The sequence below is a fragment of the Tupaia chinensis genome, unplaced genomic scaffold, assembly GCF_000334495.1.
Source record: "Tupaia chinensis unplaced genomic scaffold, TupChi_1.0 Scaffold000416_1, whole genome shotgun sequence".
Lineage (NCBI taxonomy): Eukaryota > Metazoa > Chordata > Mammalia > Scandentia > Tupaiidae > Tupaia > Tupaia belangeri.
The window spans coordinates 3825236-3842738 of record NW_006159921.1 but is presented as its reverse complement, the minus strand read 5'-3'; the positions used below and the strand labels follow the sequence as shown (position 1 = coordinate 3842738).

General features: G+C 38.3%; 1 protein-coding gene across 2 annotated transcripts in view; it reads left to right on the top strand.

Annotated features, from left to right (window-relative positions):
- Positions 1-17503, top strand: part of ANKFN1 (ankyrin repeat and fibronectin type III domain containing 1) — a 368177-nt gene that overhangs the window by 205299 nt on the left and 145375 nt on the right. For both annotated transcript variants that reach the window (XM_006154669.2, XM_027774263.1), the window contains 2 exons: positions 15324-15518; positions 17298-17411. In XM_006154669.2, the coding sequence (XP_006154731.1) occupies positions 15324-15518; positions 17298-17411 (309 nt within the window). The remainder of the gene's footprint in view (positions 1-15323; positions 15519-17297; positions 17412-17503) is intronic.

Below are 17503 nucleotides of genomic sequence, written 5' to 3'. Positions count from 1 at the left end.
GGTCGACAAAGCATAGATTCTGAAATCCTTACATGTTTTTGTGGAATTTCATGAAAATAGTAACAGTGTTTATCAGTCCAAGAATCAAGGTGCATTTTAAATAGAATATGCTGGGGCCAGCAGGTGGTGTGGTGGTTAAAGTGCTAAATTCCCACATGGCCAACCATGGTTTGAGTCCTGAACCTGGAGGCTTTAAAATCACACCAGGCTTTTGTGTGTGTGTGTGTGTGTGTGTATGTGTGTGTACATGCCCAAAATCCCAAGAGGAGAATAGAGGAGAAGAAACTATAGCATGGCCATCCCCCTGGGGGATGAAATCTCTCTCTCTCTCTCTCCCCCTCCTCCCTGGCAAGCAAACATGCCCTGTGGCAAAAACCTACAAAAAAAGAATATGATGAATAGTATTGAAAAGGGGCCCCCTGAGAATTTCCCCCCAAGCTGTAGTATATGTGAAATACTCCAAGTGAGAACATAAAGTCAGAAGTATACACAGAAAAGGAAATGGCACGTGTGTTTTTGTATCTACACTCGATGTGGTGGCTGCAGTCATTCATTCATTCACTCATTCATTTCATTCAACAAACAGTGCAAAACACTGTTCTAGTGCAAGGAAAGAAGTGGTGAACAAGACAAAATCCTTATTCTCATGGAATTTACATACAGGGAAGATGAAGACTTTCGATAAGCAAATAAATATTAGGTCATTGGAAAAGTTATGACATATTTTTCTATGCAAAAATGCATCATGATTTTTCCAGTGATCCAATGGGTTAATTAAAATATAAACTCAAAAAGTGATAAAGACTGTGACGAAAATAAAGCACATGTGTGGTTAGAGACTGATGGGAAAAAGACTATTTTAAGTAGGGTTGTGTAAGAAAAGCCTCTCTGATGCGCAATATTGAGTTGAATCCTAGATGACATGAAGGAATGAGCCATGAGAGGCCATGGAGGTCAAAGTCTCAGCAGAGTGAATGGCAAATAGAAAGGTACTGAGGCAGAAGGAATGAGGTTGACATATCTGAAAAGCAAGAAGGACAATGTGGCTAAAACAAAATAGCAAAAGGGAGAGTGATGGGTAAGGAAGAAGTCACTGGGGTCAGATTATGCAGGGCCTTGTATCCATAGTAAGATGCTTAACCCTGCTGCGTGTGCTAGAAAGGCAGTGGAACAGTTTAGGCAGGTGGATGGCATGCTGCTTTACATTAAAAATTCACTGCAGTGTGGCGACCAGCAGATGGCGTGGTGGTTAAGGCACTGGACACTCCCACATGGCTGACCGTAGTTCTGAGTCCTGGACCTGGTGGCTTGCTTTCTCACTTTCCCTCTCTCTCTCTCTGTCTCTCCCTGGTCAAATTAAAATAAATGAGTGAATAAATAAAATTAAATTTTAAAAAATTCTTAAAAAAAATTCACTGCAGGGGTCAGACATAAAATGTGATACTTTGTGAAGCCAACGTACATGGGAAGGTTCCAGGTTTACATCCAGTCCTAGTCCTGGACCCAGTGGCTTAAACTCACGCCAGGCATGTGTGCATGCATGCCCAAGATCCCAAGAGGAGAATGGGATTGCAGTATGGCCATCCCCCCTGGGGGTTGATTTCTTGCTTTCTGTCTCTGTCTCTCTCTATCTATCTTTCTGGCAAGCACACAAGCCCTATAGCAAAAACGTCTCAAAAAGAAAAGAAAAGTCATGTTGCATTTTTGCATAGGAAAATATAGAAAAATATGTCATGACTTTTCTGACGACCCAGGATTTCATATAAAAGAGAGTGAGAGACAAGTACCCTTGACTGAGCCTTGTTCCACAGTCCTCCCCCAAGACTCCAACTAGCCAGGATCACAGGTATGCACAGGCACATATGGCATGTTCAGGTAAACCTGGGGTCTAAACCTGGATCTTCCATGTGGCTACTGCATGGCACAGAAGTGCCCTGACACGTGCATCACCTTGGCTAGATCCCTGAATATACTTTTTAACACTTTTATTAAGATAGGATTCATATACCACACAACCTGCCCGTTTAAAGTATATAATTCAATGGTTTTTAGTATATACAGAAGTTGTGCAGCCACTATACAATAGAATTTCATCATCATCCCTAAAGAAGCCCCATCCCCTTTAGCTAGAATTGTCATCCTCCCCACTCCTCTGAATCCTAGACAACTTTCTGTTTCATGTGTGCCTGTTCTGGACATTTCAGATAATGGAATCATCTCAGTAATATGTGGTCTTTGTTACCAGCTTCTTTCTGCCTGTATTTTGAAGTAAAGCTGATAGTACTTACAGAGGAAGCTGCTCTGAGGCTGAGGGCAGGTTCTGCCAAGGAGTGGGAAGGATAATGCCATACAGTTCTTGCCTGTGCCAGGCACTATTCTGAGCACTTTACATGTATTGACTCCTCTAATCCTCACAACAACATTATGAGGTAGGTATGTACACTCCCCTGGGTGCAAACTCTCTGACCTAATGACCACAATGGCTCCGAGCCACAGTTTTTATGTTTCCTAAAAGAAAAAAGTAAACTCATCAAACTGTTAGTTTCACTAATACTGATTCACTTACTTCCAAGTGGTGAGACCCAGAAGGCTGAATGAGAAGCAAGCAAATATATAATTAGAGGTTAAATTTCTGCTCCTATATTTCATAAACCACTGCCACCCAAAGACTAGGTACAGAGGCAGGTCTTTGTATCTGAAAACTCTTTATTTTAAATATGCTAAGCTCACCACATCCATGTCAAAGAGAGAGAGGATTTGGGTTGGTAGGATTTGGGCTCTTCAAAAGAGCTTTACAGTCAAATTGCTGCTTCTTTTTAGTGGAACTAGCAGGTTTGAAAGATGGCAAATAAGGGTGGAATAAATTGAAAAGTCATCTTTGCTGCCTTCTGATTTATTCAGCAATAATGTCTGTCCCCAAGACCCCGTGAAAGAGGGGTGGAGAGAGAATCAGAGGGTCTGAATAAGGAGAGAATGCAGACTGAGCCCCATTCTATAGAAACAAGGAGACCATTCATCCAGATGTGGCCATCCTGCACTGGTCTGGATGAAACATTAGTCCTACTTACCTGTGACGCTACAAAGAATTCTGCATTTTCTGTGAAAACAGTAAGACTCCCAACCTCCTAAAACCCCCTTGTGCACAATTCAACCTCCATAAAAGAACTCCAGTATTGAATATCTAGTTAAGCCAAAAGCAAATTTGTTTAAGAGATCCCTAGTTTTCCTCATTCTCTCTTGGATGATAACCACATTACCATCACATAGTTATAAGAAATGACAGACAATGAGAGAGAAAACCAGGGCTTCTGCCTTCAGGAAATATGACACTTACTTCACGTTGACCACAAAGAAGTCAAAGAGATAGTACCACATATAGACTCACACATGTGTAAAAACGACAAAGGAATATTGATTGATTATCTATGATGCCTTCATGTACGTTATTTTGGTTTTTAAACTAACCCTATGGGAGGTTGTTACTAACTCCATTTTGAAGATGAGGAATTTGTGATTCTTATCTTAGAGATTAAATATCTGCCCAAAGGTTACACATCTAGCAAATGAATAAAGATATCAGGGACTCAAGCCCAAGTCTGTGGGACACTGACACCTGGGATCCTTTTGCACAAGCAGTGTATTTCCAAATAACCATTATGGAGAGCTGTGGTCAATGGGCCCCTGCATCGTTCCCCCTTTGTATTACTATTTACTAAAATCCTATGGTGTATTTCTTTGTTCTGTTCTGTGCACTAAGGTGCCATTCCTGCAGGGGAGAAGCAGAATGTAGGAACACAGTGTATTCAGAGATTTTTAATTCACTTTATATATCAAGTATGAAAGAAACAGAATTGCTTCTGTGCATCAGAATGAACCAGCCTATGAGAGTAACTACAGTCTGCCAGCCAGAACCATATAAGCAAACACCTGCTGCCAGCTTAAGAGGCAGGATATAAGAAAAATAACAATGAGGGCTTAATCACCTCACTTGATTCTCACAACTAGCTTGTGAGATGGGAATTATTATCCTGATTTTCATCAATGAAAAAATTAGAATAAGAAAAGTCAAATGGTTCACCCAGTACTAGAAAGCCAATAGGTGGTGAGGCCATGGTTTGAATCCAGATCTTCTCTATCAAATACTGGTATTCTTAGAAAAGCTTTAGTACACTCACTGTTACACCGCAGATGCTCAATTTCTTTCTTCCCTTGTTCTCCATTTGCTCCTCTTCTAATGACTGTCAAGCATTGCAAAACAGAGCATAGGGTTTCTAATAAGGTTAACTTTCTTTCTTCCTTTACCTTCTGAAAACTAGCACAAAACTCTTTCACTATGACAACCATGGAGCCCAACACGATTCAGAAGAAAGTCCTCTGTAATTCTCCCCATTTCTTACTGTGATAACAATGACACAAAGTTTAAGAACTTAACTCCTAAACCATTGGCCAGGCCTGTCTGCTGGTCTAACCTCTCAACCGCAGAGCTATCTGAAGGTATTCTTCATAAACATTGCTTGAAGCTCACTCATACACAATTTGTTAGTCACAGAAAAATCCCAGAAGCAAGCACTGAAACTTTTCCTGAGATTGAATATATACAGAATCTCAGACTACTCATCGGATGAACCTATTTTTATTCAGTGATTTTGATATTCTTCCCACCTTTAGGTAAACAAGCACAATATAACATTCATTGAAGAGGAAAACATCAGTCATTATTGAAGTAGAATCCCAAGTAATTCCTTACAAATTGGTGTGCTCAGTTTAGGAACAAGGCACAGAATTTAAAAGGACCACAACTAGAGAATCCAGTGTGCAGAAGCACTACAAGACACCCCTGGCTATACCATGGACTGTTTCGTACACATAGGATCTTAGTTGTTATGGCACATACTCAATTGTTCAACTGCTATCTGAGAAAGACTTGTCTCTGTATATAGAGGCCCCCAATCATAAAACTCTTCCTTTTCCTAATTCATTCTGCCACCACCCTCAAATCAGGTCCAACAGTCTCCAAGAGAAGTTTGCTGAATCATCTATGAGGGCTTTGTCTTTATGAGGCTGCCATTTATTTGCCATCATTAAGACCCATAACAAGTAATTGTAAAGAAAACTAGCTTTGTGCAAATATGATCATTCACATAGATTTCATCTTATCTTTTCACCCCTATCCCTAGCACATAGTAGATGCTCAGAAAATATCTATTGAAATTTCAGTCTTTATGACAGCCGTGTCTTATCCTACTGGGAATCACAAATGTCAGGTTTTAGTGTACATACACACACATACACATACACAAACATGTTATGTATATACTGGACAAAAACATACGCACACACACAATGCATAGGAAAAAACTTTCAATCTTTCAGCATCTTATACTTGGGAAGCATTTTGTTTTACCTGTTGTTTCTTAGACATTATTACAGAATTTGGTTGTAGATGCAGTCTGCTTTTATTTTTATGCTGTCTAATGATTAGGCTGTAAGCAATGGTGGAATACTGCTCCATTCTAGTCTTCCTGCCTTTTCCCTTAGCTGCATTATCCCATTCTTCCAGACCCTCTACCCAACCTCTGCAGTTCCTAGGGAACCCTCACTTTCTCTTAAATGCTGTCTGTGAAACAAGGCAGTATCACACAGAATTCATTATGTTAAATCATTTCATAAAATGTGACGGTAGTGTTGCTTTAATGAGTATGGTGCAGACACCAATGTCAATTTTTCAGACTCATCAGGATGTACCAGCAGGTTCTGCAGTAAGCAGGGGTTTGTGTTGGTGCTGGGGCTGATTCAGGCCCTGTCTAAGAGGTGTGACTGTAAACTAATGAGTTGGCTTTAGGTAAACAAACACCAGAAAGTCTACAACCCAAGCAAATGTTATCCTTTAACATGGTCCTCCTGGGAGACCCCACACTTGCTCCAACAGTGCTGCCATTGCTCGAAACACTTTTGGAATTGTCCTTGGAGTCAGTTTATGAGAAAATCTGACTCGTTTTTGGAGTCACACCTGATTTTTGTTCCAAAACAGTATTGCCCAGCGTCATCACTCCCTGTGTTCACCAGACTTGGCCTCAAATAATTTAATGATTTCCTGAAATCAAATCCACCCTTAAAGGGCAAAGATATGCAGCCCTTTGTAAAGAACAAGCCTTAGGCAGGTATCTAAAATCAGCCTCATCTATTTTTATCTGCTTTGTTAAAATACAGGTATAGAGCCAGCTGGTAGTTAAGGCGGCTGGCTCCCATATGGCCAACAGCATGGTTCAAGTCCCAGATCTGACAACTTGTAAAACACACTAGACTTATGTGCAAAATCCTGAAAGAAGAAATGGAGGAGAAGGAATTGTGGCATGATTATCCCCCATGGGAAGAGAGGGGTGGCACTTTCTCACTTTCCTTCTCTCGTTCTGTCTCTCTCTGGCAAGCGCACACACCCTCTAGCAAGTTAAAAAACAAAACAAAAACAAAAACAAAAACAACCACTAACATGGGTATAAACCCTCACTCTGATTTACAAACCTATTCCATCTCATACTGCACATCCTCCAATCATATCAGCCTCCACTCTGTTCCTTGAACATGTCAAGCTCTCCTACCAGATGGACTTTGTACTAGCTATTCCTCTACTTAGAATAATCAAATGCCTTTCATCTTGGCCATTACACAAACAACTCCTTAACATTTATATTTTAGCTTAAATATGACATTTTCAAGAGAGGCTTACTCTGGCCACAAGATCCAAAGTCTTAAGAGGTCACTTTCCAATCAAATCCTTCTTGTAGTTTTTTGCATAGTACTTGTCATTTTTCTTGGTGTTTCCATTTGTTTATTTTCTACTTCCCTTATGCTAAAATGTTAACTCCACAAAAGCAGGACTTATCTGTCAGCCTCATTCACCACTGTATCCCCAGGTAACAGTTGGCACTTAATACATGTTCATTTACTTGAATCAAATGAGTCTCAAAGCTACTTCTTTTGAGGGGTATAAATATATTCTTGTGAAGGGAATTATTTTACTAAATATCAAGTGAATTGACCTTTTTTATGTTTCCAAAGAATTACTTAAACATCAGGTGGCTACGGGTGGCTACATCCTACCTTCTAGTCACTTATTTCTTCTATTTTTTATTTGAAAACATTTAACTGATAAGCTTCTCCCATGGCCTACAGGTTAAAGAAGCCAGATCCTACATGTTGACTGCAGTTTGAATCCTGGCCCCAGTGGCTTTAAAACACACACTGTGCACATGTGTATGTGTGCCCTAAAACCCAACAGGATAGAAAAATGAAGAAGAGAGGATTGCTGCATGGCCATGCCATGGGAGGGAGTGCAGAGGGGAGTGCTTTCTCCCTCTCTTTTTGTCTCTGTCACTCTCTGTGAAGAGCATGCATTCTATGGCAATTAAAACAAATTTAATTGATAATAGAACAATAGAGACTGAATACATTCAAGATTTAGAATATGATGGTTGGGCATACACATACATTGTGTAATGACTACTACAATCAAATTAATTATTATATCCATCTCCACTCATGCTGTATATTAGTTTCCTAAAACTTATTCATCTAACTTAAAGTTTGTATCCATTGAACAGCTCCCCATTCCCTACTCACTATTGCTTCTGGCAACTACTGTTCTACTTTGTTTCTATGTATTTGACTTTTTTTACATTCTACAGCTAAACAAGATTAGATAGTGTTAGTCTTTCTGTGCTGTCCTCCAGGTTCATCCATGCTGTTGCAAATGGTAGGATTTCTATTTTGATAGTTGTCTTTCCATTCTTTTGTTTTTAATTTTTAAATATACATTTAACACAGAGTATATTCTCCTTATCAAAAATTGAAACACTATAGATAAACATTTCACTAAAAGATGCCTTTGACAACTTCTCCCAACACTTTTGTGTACACACATAGGATCTGGATGGCCAGCCCCAAATTCCTCCACCATAAACATTGCTTTCGGTTTGAAAGGTGTATAGACTTTTTCCGATGTGTTTTAATTACACACAACACAACAACAGAAAAATATTGGGAGTACAGTTTTAAGTTAAATTCTTAGCATAGGCTAAAAAAGAAATTTCTGGAGTCACAGAGTTCTGGTTTCAATTCCTATACTGTCATTTTATAGCTACGGGAAAATTCTTTGACCTCTCTGTGTCTCAGTGTCTTCATTTCTGAAATGGACACAGTAATTGTGTCTACCTCTCTGCCGTGTAATACATTTCCCAAAAGCTTAGCAGCTAAAGATAACAAATGTTTATCTCACACAGTTTGGGGGGCCAAGAATACGGGAACAGCTTTAGCTGGGTGGTTCTAGCTCAGGGTATCTCATGATATTTTGCTGTCATCTTAAGGCATGACTGAGCTACAGGACCCTCTTCCAAGTTTACTCAGAGTGACAATTAGCAAGAGCCCTGCCTTCCTTCTGAGGTGAGCCTCTCCATATGGCTATTCAATGACACAGAACTTGGTTTCCCCCAAAGGAAAATCTCAGAGATGGAGAAAGGGAGAGACAGACTGATAACAATCAAAGTAGAGCAACAGTGTCCTTTATCTTCTAATTTCCAAAGTGATGTACTTTAATTTCTGCTGAATTCTGTTGATCAGAGAGACTGATCTGGTTCAGTGTAGAAGGGGACTATACAGAGTGTGAGTATCAAGAGCTTTTTTGCAGTCTGAATATCATAGCACCTATCTATCATTGTTGAGAATTAAATAAAATAGTACCTTTAAAGTATTTCTCATATAACCTGGCACATTATAAATAGTCAAAATATTATTAGCCAATATAATTCTCAAAAACAAAAGACCTAGTAAAAAAAATTTAAATATTTTACCCACCTACTGTATGGTTTGATTTGCAAAATGCTGCCTAATTCAAGCACATTTTAAAGTTTGTAGAATTTTATGTCCTAAAACTATACTGTCCAGTGCACAACCACTAGTCACAAGTGACTATCAAACCATGACATGTCTCTAATCTAAATTGAAATTGTGTTCTAAATGTAACTATTACACTGGATATCAAAGATTTAGTATCCAAAAAAGAACATATATGGAATGTCTAATTAATCTAATTAATAATTTCTCTATTGATTATATGCTGATATAATATTTTGGATACATTGTTAACTAAAATATATTATTAAAATTAATTTAACCTATTTAATTTTGCTTTTCCAGTGTCACTACTAGCAAATTTAAAATTGTATGGTTCACATATGTCTATCAGACTGTGCTGAAAACTGTAACAACACATGATTACCTTGTTTCACACTTAAACCACTCTATGATGTTATTGGGTAAAGTTTTGAATTTCCTAAATAACTTGTTCAAGTGTTTGACATGTTTTATTTTAGAAAAGATGTTCATTTACCCTTTTGAGTTTGGTGGGACCCAAACAAGAAGCCCTTCTCTGTGTCATTGATTCTAGCTTCTTCAGAAACTAGTATGAGGGAGAGGGCAGAAGGTGGCATAGTGGTTAAGGCACTGGACTCCCACGTGGCTGACCACTGTTAGAGTCCTGGACCTGGCAGCTTGAAACTCACACTGGGCATATATGCATGAATGCCCAAAATCCCAAGAGGACAATGGGGGAGAAGAGATTGTCATGTGGCCATCTGCCCAGGGGTGTGATACTTTCTCTCTCTGTCTCTCTCTGGTGAGTGCACGTGCCCTCTAGTAAAACAAATTCTCTTAAAAAGAAAGAAAGAGAGACCAGTACAACTAATTTACATAATATGGACTTTGTAAATCCACATTGTGCTAAAATATATTAGGGGATAATTCTCCAGAGCCCCATATCTAGGTGTAAGGTGTTCTAAAAGAAGAAACTACACAGTAATTAAAATGAAACATTTAATCTTCAAATCTTTAAAACCTTTTTTGGAACCATACTTTCATAGTCCATGGATAAAGTCGAAAATAAGACACCAGGTTGAGGCCAAAATGAAGCAAAAGTGAGTTTTGAGTTTTGAACCTTACCAAGACAGGTAAATTGGAACTTAATGTTTTCAGTTTCTTTGGCATGAGGTTATTTTTAATTTAAAACATTTCATTACTAGAGTCTTTATATTATTTCTTTTGATGTTTCTACCTTAAAACCAGTCAGTTATAAACTTGTTAGAAGGTTGTCACTTATGATCAGCAAAGATAAATTTTATTAACTGCCTTTCTTTGTTGCCCAGAGGATATTGGCTTACAATGCTAGGTTTATACCTGAATGACCTTATTTTCCTCTTTGAAACATCAGGTAGGGTTGAAGTAGACATTATTAATTAGTATAAATTATATTTCTAAGCACTAGTTGGAGTGGAAACTTTTTAACTGAGGCAAGAGTTTTTTTTTTTTTAATGGAAAAACAGTAATTTTAAAATAAGTATTTATTTGTGTGTACCTCTACAACATATAAGATCAATGGGTATAAAAATAATAATACAAACCTCTACTAGTTGAAAGTTTTCTGTTGAAGATTATCACCACATTATCATGACGGGTGTCATTATTAGCCAGTTTTACAGATGAGACACACTCAATGTGGCAAAGTAACTGTTTAGGGTCATACATTTGCAAGGGGGAGGCAGTGTTTAATCTATAGGACCCAAAGGTCTCGTTACTGCATTGCCTGCACTTGAGAAATACTGCAACAGGAAAGATTTCAGCTCAGGATAAGAAAACTCTTTAAAATTCAGAACTGTACAAAAAGATCTAGGCCACCTTGGTAAGCAGTGAGTTTCCTCATGAAGAAAATCATCCAGAAACAAGGGTACTACAAGAAGCAACTAAAGTTGGTTGTAAAGATGCTTCTAAGATTAATTTAGATTAAATGACAGTCTTTCTCATAAAAAGAGGAAACTGCCAATAATAATAAAAATCTCTTTCTGAAGTGTAAAATAGCATATCATGAGTAATAGGCAAATGTATTCATTTCTCTCAAACAACCAAATGGTTTGTTCCCTAAAAGTTTCAATTAAAAACTAAAATTAGTGTACATTTTACCCTCTTTATATCTGTAAGCTTTAAGCAATTATCAACCAAGCCCAAATCCACCAATATCAGGGGAAGGACAACATTAAAAAATAATAAATAGTTGGCAATTATAGGTCAGATTCTGATGGTAAAGAAAATCCATTCAATCCCTGATATTATTTATCTCAGGATTTAAACAGAAACTGTAATTGTATTCTTTGAACACCAAGTTCCCACCCCACCCCCACCCCATCCAGTAGTTAATTAGCTGGGCAGGTCTTATAACAAATACCCTCTCAGAAGCACTGGGTGGTAGAAATGCTGTTGATAATTAAACACCACAATAGCACGGAGCCTACTTCAGGAGCTGCCGAGTGGTCTTGCCCCAGCTCAACTGCTTACTCCACTCACAGACCCTCTATTGTGCTGCTCTGGCTACTCAGAGGGATAGCTGCTTGGCTAGAGAAGGGGCCAAGTGCAATGAAAGAAAAGACAAAACCCTGCAAAGAGAGCAGAAGCACTGGACTCGAGGGGAAAATATTCAGTGAGCGGAAGTGAAAGCAGAATGGACCCAAGAAAAAGAGAAGTAGACATTCAGGAAAATAGATACAGCTTCTCTTAATGTTCTAAATCCAAGCAAATACTGGCCAAAATGAGTCCACCAATCTTGAGCCAAACAGAGATCAGAAAAGAGCAATATATAAATAATAGGTTAATTGGTAATCCATTTCATTTAAAGAGAATTCTTTAAGGTTTGTAGAAAACAATCATGGATAAGTCATACCATGCCCCTAGGTCTCAGCTTCTTCATCTTTAAAACAAGGGAAAGGTAGAAAGGTTTCCCATTCTGGGGTCACAAAAATAGGAATGAGATTCCAAGAACAATTTCTAAGGTGTCAAAAAGCCTAACCTATCACACCATTACTCAAAATAAAACTGTACAGTGTAATATAATTATATTTACTTGCTCTTGCTAAAAATGTATTAACCCAGTTTGTTAGGTCAATTATCTCATTCTGAACAGATGCTTCTATTGGCAGTTATGTAGGTCATTAATAATAGGGAAAAACATGATTACTTTATAAGTCAGCTGGTTTAGTAGACCCAAAAAAAAATTTCAAAAGAGAATGTTTTATTAAGCTATTAAAAAAATCCATAGGAAAAAATAATACAGGTTTGCTTGGTGAAATGGCTGGAAATCACTGGCTCAGTCAGTGCCTTTCCAAATCATCCATGCAATGACATCTAACAACAGAGGCAAGTAAGCGTAGTCTCAGGGGCACTTTGGGACTTAACTTGAGGTGGGCAGGGAAATATTTCTATAAAATTTCTCTCTTGAAAATCTTTCATTTGGGACCAGCAGATGGTGTAATGGTTACAGTATTGGACTCCCATGTCATTAACTGTGGTTCGAGTCCCAGGCCTGGCGGCTTAAAACTCACACTGTGCATGTGTGCATGTGTGTGTGCTCAAAATCCCAAGAGGAGAATGGAAGAGAAGGGATAGCGGCACGGCCATACCCCCTGGGGGGTGATTTCTTGCTTTCTCTCTCTCTGTCTCTCTGGGCAAGCACACATGCCCTATAGCAAAAATCTCTCAAAACAAAAACAAAACAAAACAAAACTTCAAATTTTGGGAAAAAAATTTATTTTGTTACAGAATAGACATCTTTGTTTTCATATCTAAAGAGTACACTTATGTCATAATCTACATGTAAATTTGATTCTCCAGAAAGGTACGTGCATTCATAGTGTGACTTCAGAGATGGCCTTTACCCGCACCACACTCACCATCAACACCATAGTTTTTTGGAGTTCAGATATTCCAGTTTGAAGGACACAGCTATCTAAATAATTTTGGAAAGCTCACCTGGTGATGTAATTTTATGGAGCTCTCTATCTAGTCTCTGAAGGAGTAGAATGCTTTATCTTAAAGAAATAGAATTCCTTTACTGCTATAATGCAGATTGAATCAAGTCTAAAGCCTAGAAGGAAAAGTGCAGAAACAAAACGTGCTGTGCTATGGCAAGCAGGAAAAAATGTCAGAGGGAGACAGTATAGCTCAAGAGAAGCTGTCCATCTGAACTGCCACCTGGAATTCACACCAGTAATAACTGTGGTGGATATAAAAATTAATAGGGGGGATTTCATAGTATTAGAAAAATTTATTTTTATAAATCATGTGTCTATCACCCAAGTGTTGACGCATGCATGCAATTCAAACATCAGGCTTACAATGAAAAGCTCACTGAATAACTTCACAAGGACAATCCCCCCATTTTCTCTATAATTTGGAGTGGAGGAAGGAGGGGGAGTAGTAGGTAGAGGGTGCAGTTACTGGGTCAATTAATCAACCTGAAAACTGTGACACAAACTCTGACGCCTAACTTATGTCTAAAAATACACAAATGTATACGAATTTGTTTTAAACTGTCAATGCCTATATTTAGGACCTTCCCAGCAAGGCTATAATGAGACTGTGTTTGAGGGCTTCAGTCATAGCAGACTCTACCATTAATCTGAAGTTAGTTAAATTAACAGCATTTAGTACTGACTTGTCAATCTCACTGCTCCAGGAAATTGCACCTTGAGGCTACTAATATTGCCAATTTTTCCACTGGAGTGTGCGCCCGCATGTGTGTATATGTATTTTTTTCTCCAGAACCTCCACGTTCATACACCATCATTGCTTCCCTACGTCCACAGCACTTATATTATCATTTATTCTGGCCTCCTTTAGCCTTCCCAAGGGATTCTGCATAGTGTAGCTGCTCAGTGAAAGAGTTTTTTAGCTTTATATTTATTTGTTTATTTTTCTGTCATGGCTCATGACTGAGGCTTTAAAAAAAAGTGTGACAGTATTTAGAGTACATGATTGACTGCTATAGCAACATTCATTAACCATGACAAATCTGCTGCAAAACACAGTCCTGAGTGTTCTAAACAGCAACCTTAAAAAGAAAGAAGAAAGAAAGAAAATGAGAAAGACTCAACTAATTTTTCATTGACCTCATCTGTAAATAAATTGAGACTGATGGTGCGCAGGGGCAATAATAAATTAGTATTCATTTCCTGTAATTAATGCAAACATGCCTATGAACATAGAAAATATGAATATATAACCACCTAATTTCCATTTCAAAATACATCCAACAAATTTTTCACTCGAGTTATCTTCATATTTTCTCCCTTAATTAGAAGAATGAAATGGTTGGATTTCTTTCTCACCCACCAGGGGGAAATATTGTTTAGGTCACATGGAGTGTCAAACACATTCAAGCAACAGATCTGCATGCCTCAATTCTGATTTATTTCATTATTTGTGTGATCTCATGAAGAGGCTGTCTTTTACCACTAACCAGAAAGGGTCTCACTGAGGTGACCAGGGGACCACCTCCTCACATGCGTAAAAGCCATGAGTAGACCACCAGAAGCAGTCTCATAGCCCAGCATAAGAATGAGAAATGTTCTATCATTGTCATGAACATTCAATCGCATAAGGGCAAATAATACATTGGGTTAAGAATATCATGTAAATCAAATAAAGACTATGATGTGCTACATAAAACAGAAATATCAACTCGACAACCTATCTCAGGAAGAGGAGCCAGTATAAGTTACTCTCCCGTGGTGTGGGTATCTCTAGCATTCGTTCCTATATCACCACATTCAAAAATCAGTTCATCAAAGATCACATCTGATCACATCCAATCCATCCAGGCATCAGAACTCCCACTAGCTCATCTGTGGCAGCAGTAATGGAACACTTTGTTAGCAAAATAAGTTGATGAATAATAATGAAATTATGTTTTTAAGAAGAAACACATACAAAAATGTCTATAAACTGGGAAGAATATGGTAACAACGAAAAACTTGAATCAGGTTCTAAAAAAGAAAAAAAAAAAAAAAAGACACCTTGGCCACAGTGCAACTTGCCTCATGGATAACTTTTCCTTGGGCCTCCCTGGCCCTACAGAGCTCTTACCCCTACGTGTTTGTCTCTCTAAAGGCCATAGAAACATGTGTGCAATCTCAATTAGAAGTGTCCTCTTGGGTACTTGATGGTGGCATTCTAATTAGCTGTGCTAAGCAGCTAATTGGGGTGTGCAAGACAGGAAGGCCAGAGAGTAATAGGAATATCTTAATTTGATGAATTTACCACTTAATCTAGCTGCAAATGTCACTAATTAGACTTTATCATAATAAGATAGTAATTACAAACACAGATCCCACTTTCCCCAGGCATTTTTTTTAAACCCACACTAGACTCTCAGAAATAGCCTGACAATAAAGCAGCACTTCTCCCCGAAAAAGAAGCGGGTACTCATCCCATTTCTTTCCCTTTAGTTGTCAGCTTAGAAAGCCGAGCACTGCACCTCAACACACTGGTCCAGGAAGCCCACGAGAGGGTGAGTGAACTATCCGCCCAGGTGGAGAATGAAGGATTCACTCTGGACAACACAGAGAAAGAAAAACAGCTAAAAGCTTGGGAATGGAGGTACCGGCTCTACAGACGCATGAAAACGGGCTTCGAGCACGCCAGTGAGTATAAGCAGAGGACTTCTATATTTAACTAGGCTGAACTTTGGTTTGAGACAGCCAGAACCTCTTTTACTGATTTTTTTTTTTTTTCAACCATACAGGGTCAGGGATGGTTGTTGTCAGCCTACTTGGAGCAAGGGCTCGAGAAGCCTGTAAAAGGGTTTTTTGTCTTGCTTGATTTTCTGGCCCCTGATAGGTGCTCTGACCACAACCATGAAACTTCAGTGCCTCTGGCCTCCCTCCACCATGTCACACTCATCTAGCACTTTCCAACCACTACGCCCTAATGCCTAATAACCAGGATGATCTGATGCCTTAAGTGACTATATTTTGGGTTGTGGAGGTGGAAAAATATTTGTTTGCCTATTTGTCCAGTTTCTACTTCAAGCTCAAGTTTAAGTTGTTTTCAACTCTCTCCTGCATTTTTATATTGAGCTATAAAATGAATTTAGTTAATACAGGCAACAGAGAAGGACAGTCAATCAATTCATGAATTATGCTTTTGTCTGCACTTCCATTCTCTTAACCAATTTTTTCTTGTTAGTTTAGGAAAGCCTTTTAAGATAATTTTAATAATACTCATTAGCAATGGAAAGTACTGCTGAGTATAGGCTGTGATATAAAAATGAATAAAAATTCAAACACTTATGAAATATTGAACTTTCATTCTAAGTAGACCTTATTTAAACAACAACAAAATTACACTTGAAATTTTAAATATAAGGAAAAAAAAACATTTCATTCATTAGGAAATTCTCTTCTACAACAGGAACCCAAGTTATAATAAATAGACAAAGACCAATGGCAGTGAAAATTTTGTTCTCTTAAGTAGTACTATATACTAACAACCAAATCTAGACCAATCCTTTCTCTTGAAGTAATATTAACTGAAGTAATATTAATGAAATCTTACTTTTAACATTAGCAATCTCTTCAGCAATGCTGCTACATGGACCTTTTTTAAAAAACATTCATACCAATTGCTTCAATAAATGTGTTTGCTATTGTGCCACAGTTAAGAAAAATTAATACTAGAAATAGACATATCTATAGACCTGATGCCAATTTTCATAACTTTCTAAATTATAAAACATCTTGTGGATGTTAAAGAATACCTAAAGCCATCAAGAATCCTTTAGAACCTAAGATTAGTGGGCATGAGAGCCACCCATCATTGTTTTTTCCTCAAAAACACCACCTGATGTAATGAGAGGTAGCTAAGAGTAAGGTTAGAATCCTACAGCAGAAAGAGCCTAGAATTGGACATGTAAAGCCATAGGTTTTCATCCTCGCTGTATGTCTTCATGGTGTCTTTGAGAAAGAAATGCTGCCTCTTTGGGCTGCAGTTTCCTCATTGTAAAAGTGGGAATGCTTGCCCTTTCTACCAAGCAGGGTTGCAAGTCTCCAATTAAATGACTTACCTGAAGGAATTTAATGAAATGTAAGGGTCTCCATTTATGATGTAGGATCCTGCTATAACTTTCTGTCCATCTCTCCCTTTGTCCAACCCAATCTCCTATTTTGTTTCCAGGATACTGTCAGAAGGCTTTGGTGGTATTATTGACCCCTTCAGAAGATGTTCTGCTCAAATAAGACCACAATGGCAACAAATAAAAGCCATTGAGGCTTCTAATGAAAATGTTCAAAAGCAAAATCTATTAGACTCTACAAACAAATGCTACCATAGTGTATGTCTCAGGGTGCCCTTTGAAGAGGCACGCGCATTGTTTGAAAAGAACTTGCTCTGTTAAGGTCCCTCTATTTTTCCTTCTGTCCCAGGAGCTCCTGAGGTGCCAACCAATGTCTGTCTCATGGTAACGAGCAGCACCTCTCTCACCGTCAGCTTTCAAGAACCTCTTAGTGTCAACGCAGCTGTAGTAACCAGGTATAAAGGTACTGGACTTGAGATATTTTTTTCATTGCTCCTCAAGAAATAATCTTGTTTGGGGACCAGTGGTTAAGCTTGTGTGTTTGTTTTTTCCTGC